This window comes from Arachis ipaensis, chromosome B10 (assembly GCF_000816755.2).
Source record: "Arachis ipaensis cultivar K30076 chromosome B10, Araip1.1, whole genome shotgun sequence".
In the NCBI taxonomy this organism is placed as follows: domain Eukaryota; kingdom Viridiplantae; phylum Streptophyta; class Magnoliopsida; order Fabales; family Fabaceae; genus Arachis; species Arachis ipaensis.
In genome coordinates this window covers 103,227,308-103,232,488 of record NC_029794.2, presented here as the reverse complement: position 1 = coordinate 103,232,488, position 5,181 = coordinate 103,227,308, and the positions used below count along the sequence as shown (strand labels likewise).

The following is a 5,181-nucleotide window of genomic DNA, read 5'->3' as shown; positions in this document are numbered from 1 at the left end:
TCGAGCCTCCCGCCTCTCTCTCGTGCGCGTCAACCTGTCTTCGAGCCTCTCTCTATCCGAGTTCACTTTCCTTCCTCCCTGGCCGTCACTTCCCTTCCTCCCTCGCCGCCGTAAGCAAAACTGCTTCAATTTATGTTTTCTTGTTTTGTTAATTTGACCGAGTTGCTGAAATCTGATTCTGAGTTGCTGATTTTTCTGCTTTTGTTCATTTTTATTTATTTTGTTAAATTTGGATGGATGATGGTTGATGGTGTTTTGTTAAATTTTTTTAAAATAATTTTGATATTCTGAGTTGCCGATTTTCTGAAATAATTGTGTTCTAATTGGGATTGTTGCTGATGTGATTCTGAATTTAGTTTGGATGCTGAATTTGGATTTTTTGCTTAGTTTTGCTGTTTTTGGATTCTCTGGCTTTGAATGATTTTGGATGCTGAGAAGTTTTTGGATTCTGACTTTTGTTGAATAATTGATTAGTATTGAGGATAAAAATGTAATAGAATAAGATTTTCTTCAAGAAAGAGTGAAAGAAGAGGAGTTAGACTCTTGAATGTTATTCTGTTTCAGGTCAATAGCTTCCATATATATATATATAGTACAAACCTTATGTTTGGAAGTGTGATTTAATTTTTAGTTCAAAATAATATGATCTGTGTATTGATTCTTAATAATTCTGTTTTCAATTCTAAGTCTATGAATTCATTTCTTTGTTTCTTATATCACAATTAATTTTCTCCTTTTCTCATCACCATTCTGTTCTGATTCTTTTGGAGTGTTTATTTTGATTCTCAAGCAATTGAGCTTGATTAGAGCTTAGAAATTAATTAAAAATCTTTTATTATGAATATTTAATAATAAAATATGAACTAGTTACTATGTGAAATAGTAAAATTTTGAATTTTAAATTGTTGTTCTGGGGATGTTCTTGATGATGTTGTGCTGTTTTTGACATTTTAGTAACTTGTTAATTGATAAATTGTACTTTTTGTGGTTTGTTCTTGATCTTATTATTGTTATTTTGATCTTAGTTTATATTGTTGATCTTAATTCATTGTTTTTATCATTGAGTTGCTGTTAACTAAATTTTGTTATTGACTAGATGATAGTATCAATTTGGTTAAATTGGGGATAATTGTGCAGAACAATGAATGGATGGAGGATGCAGATCTTGTTTTAGTTGGTGGTTGTTTTAATTAATAGGTTGCAGTTCTAGTTCTTATTTTGTCGTTGTATTGCTATATTAACTTGTTTTGTTAACTTGTTTTGTTATGTTCTTGATCTTTCTAACTTGTTACTTTGATAAATTGTTGTTCTGGGGCGGTTCTTGATCTTGTAAATTGCGATTGTTAGGTTGTTGTGCTGCTTTTGACATTTTAATAACTTGTTAATTTGATAAATTGTACTTGTTGTGGTTTGTTTTTTATCTTGATCTTATTATTTTGATCTTAGTTTATGTTGTTGATCTTAATTAATTGTTTTTTTCATTGGGTTGCTGTTAACAAAATTTTGTTATTGGCTAGATGATAGTATCGGTCAATTTAATTTGTTGTTCTCGTTATTGCATTTTGTTTGATCTTAGTTTATGTTTTTTTGGATTTTGATTATTGATGACAAACTATGATATTGGCATTTTATGTGTTGGTTGTTTCTTTTATTATTTGACTTTTGAGTTTGTATTTGGATGATATTATAATATTGTGGTTGGTGTAATACTTTTGATTTAGATGACATTCTAAAGTTTAAATTAGATTATAATTATGTTTTGGTGTGTTCATTTATGTTTTATTTATTATTTTATTATAAAACGGTTATTCCGATTGAACCGGTTGAACCTGTAAGCCAATGAGGCAGTGAATTAGTAGCTAGAGTGGTTCAATGACCGGTTCGGTTTTTAGAACCTTGGTAAGAGCCCGACTAACCTTATGAAAACTCAAAAAAAAAAAAATCTAAAATACGAGTTTAATTTGTTTTTGAAAAAAAAAAGATTTTTTTTATTTTATAACAGAAAAAATCCTTTAACAACTTCGTTGTCCTAAAACTAAAATAATAGTGATAAACGCTGCTTCATCCATCTCCATCCATCTCCAGAAACACAACAGAATTGCAATTTGATTCCAATTCATTAACAAATAAAAACGACGGAATCTGCTCCTGCAACGTACTAACCCTAACTCCCATCAAATTCAGAAATCAATCCTCATCTTCTTCTTCTTGCCTTTCTGAGCAGATCTAGTCACTTTCCGCGAACAGGCGATGGCATCGAAGGCGGTGGCCGTGGCAGCTGAGAAGGTTGGTAGGGCTGCGCGCCGTCAGGCCGTTACCTTAACGGACGCCGCCGCCTCCCGTGTACGGCAGCTTCTTGAGCAGCGCCAGAGGTCTTTCCTCAAGCTCGGTGTCAAGGCTCGCGGTTGTAACGGCTTATCCTACACCCTTAACTACGCAGGTTTTCCTCTTTGCCTTTTTTTTATACGATTATTTGTGTTATATACATATGATATAGGCATAGCATGATCATGTAGCTTCGGGTTAGGGTTACGGTTTTCTTATTTATATGGTTTATTTTGCCATGTAAACTTTTGTTTGTGAAAGAGAGGCGTATTTCAATTTATTTTGCATGTATCAATCCAATAATATCCTATTTGTTTATATGCCGGAATTTTCCTATTTCCTTGGGAAGCTTTTTCTTATTTGGTTGCATTAGTATCTTGTTGACGCCCAATGTCATGAAATTGCTCAATTTGTTTTCTTCCGAGCTAACACATTTTGGGGATTGAAATGGATTTATGATGAAAATGAATTAAGCTTGAAGTTCTTTGTTAAGGAATTAGGAACTAGCAGAAACAATGAAACAATTGATGACCATAAAGAGGTTAAGAAACAATAGATATCATTATTCCACTAGGTTGAGTTGCTATATGGATTAATCCACACCGTTGACCTCTATCAAAATATTGCTAACTTGTGTTATCACTTTTCCAATACATCATTGCATCATGTCATGTTAAAGATGCATAAATTACATTGGTATACTATGTTATGTTAAGGAGCTACTGCTTTAAGTAACTTCCATATGACTGCAAAAGCATGCATTTGAGGTACTAATGGTGCAACCATGTGTATTATGATCTTAAATCTGATGTCCCAAATATGAGAAACATTGAAAAATGTTTACTTTGGGGCTAGCTAGAGATGAGTGCATTTTGACTTTTTTACCTTAATAGTTTTTGGTTTGACAGATGAAAAAGGGAAGTTTGATGAGTTGGTTGAGGATAAAGGTGTCAAGATACTGATTGATCCAAAGGCCCTTATGCATGTTATCGGAACAAGGATGGATTTTGTAGATGACAAACTCAGGTAAATGTTTATATCTCTCTCCCCCTTCCCTCCTTTTTGTTTTTGTTTTTTTTTTCTTTTTTTTTTTGGCTTATTGTATTGTGGTAAAGAAATACTTTTCGTTTTCGGAGCAATATTATATATCGGGAAAATATGCAATTACAGAAACAAACATCTTAAGACCATTGTATCAAAACTGCACATTGGATTGTGAATTTTTGGCCATATTTAGACTTGATAAGTTATAGTGTTATACCTTGTGTTAGTTCCTTTTTATTGAAGAGTTCATCCTCTCACGTCTCACCAAGTTACTTTGTATACATTTCAATTCATACTGTGGTTGTCTAAACTTGGAAATAGTAGGTTCCTCGATGATATCTGATTTTTGAAGAGCAAAATTAAATTTAATATATTATTGTTGATGATCATGAATGTGACAATTAATTGTTTAGACTATTTGTGTCTGGCAAACTTCATGCTTTCACCTCAGAACAGTATATTTGGTAAATTTTGATCAACTTGTGAGTGACTATTTATTCCCTCTCGCACCAATGAATAAATTTGCTATCTACTTGCTTTTGTTATTTATCTGTATCAGTGGATATATATGTTCTGCTTGACTTTGTTACTTTTTGTGATTCCCCTTTTCCTCAACTTAACTTTGTGATGATAATGATAATTATAGTATTAATAATTGCTGTCTTCTTTCCTTGCTTGTTTATTAACGAATAATTATATTTTTTATTTTTATTTTTTTCCAGATCAGAGTTTATTTTTGTCAATCCAAACTCCAAAGGCCAGTGTGGTTGCGGTGAATCTTTCATGACATCAACAAGTAGTGGAGGAGGCAAGCCATGAAATGGTTGCAATTATTGTTTGATGATTTTAATCGATCAACATACCTGTACAATTAATGGATTTCAAAAATTTTGCGTGGGGAAATGAGGAAATGAAAGCTTTTGGTGCTCGAACTACTGGATAGTGAATTTTGAGATAGTTTCATTACACGGTTAGCTGAAGCTAATGGTAATAACTAATAAGTGCATAGGACAACAACTAATTTGTATTATCGCAACATTTATTCTGATGATTCTGATTTCCAATGTAAATTCTCTTTTGTATTATGAAATTTGTATATTTTGTACAACAATATCATCATCATTTAAATAAAAGTAAAATACACACCATTCTTATATCTTTATATCACTCCGTTTTTTCGCCGTTTGTATAACTACAAACGTAACATTTTCCTGTTTTTTAAAGTCAGACCTACATTACCCTCTCCTACAAAATAAAAATAAGCTACAATCAAACTCTTAACGTATTTTCTTGTAATCAAGATAATACATAAATTTTAGAGTTGAAACATTATTGTTGGGTTCCATAGTGATCTCTTCATCTTCTTTTTTAAAATTATCTGAGATTCTCCGCAGTTTTGTAAGCCCTAGTTTATTGTAGGCGTCTTCTTAGAGTCCTTTCAATTTCAGAATCAAAGTCAAGAATAGGTTCTTTGTCTCTGTTCCTACTCATAAATAAACAGAAAACAAGAAAAAGTGGAGATCTCTACATCAAAGTAAGGAGAATTCTCGGTGAGATAAACTGAGTAGAAAAATAAAATAAAATAAAAAAGGAAAGAATTTTTGAAGAATAAAAGAAAATTTAAACCAAAAATTCGAAAATTAAAAGAAGGAAAAAAAAGAAAATAAAATGAATAAAAGAAAGAAAAAATTACTAGTAAATTTTTGAAAATTAAAGGGGACAATTTAAACAAATTAAAGCAACAAAACGCTTGATCTAGGTAATCAAACAACGGGTAGTTGTCAATCAAGTCAATCCCCGGCAATGGTGCTA

General features: G+C 31.8%; 1 protein-coding gene across 2 annotated transcripts; it reads left to right on the top strand.

Moving 5' to 3' along the window:
- On the top strand, positions 7-4,526 carry LOC107624156 (iron-sulfur assembly protein IscA-like 1, mitochondrial). Of its 2 annotated transcripts, none has more exons than XM_016326624.1 (4): positions 7-110; positions 2,225-2,440; positions 3,234-3,351; positions 4,092-4,526. In XM_016326624.1, exons 2-4 carry the CDS (start codon positions 2,251-2,253, stop codon positions 4,186-4,188), a joined length of 405 nt encoding a protein of 134 aa, XP_016182110.1. In that variant the 5' UTR covers positions 7-110; positions 2,225-2,250; the 3' UTR covers positions 4,189-4,526. The 2 variants fall into 2 exon arrangements, with proteins under 2 accessions (XP_016182110.1, XP_016182109.1); XM_016326623.1 differs by having other exon boundaries at positions 3,219-3,351.

Excerpts from the sequence above, each read along its gene's own strand:
- LOC107624156 (XM_016326623.1), top strand. The coding sequence starts at position 2,251 with ATGGCATCGAAGGCGGTGGCCGTGGCAGCTGAGAAGGTTGGTAGGGCT. Across the intron at positions 2,441-3,218 it reads CTACACCCTTAACTACGCAG|TTTTTGGTTTGACAGATGAA; the intron begins GTTTTCCTCTTT and ends TTACCTTAATAG. Across the intron at positions 3,352-4,091 it reads TTTGTAGATGACAAACTCAG|ATCAGAGTTTATTTTTGTCA; the intron begins GTAAATGTTTAT and ends ATTTTTTTCCAG.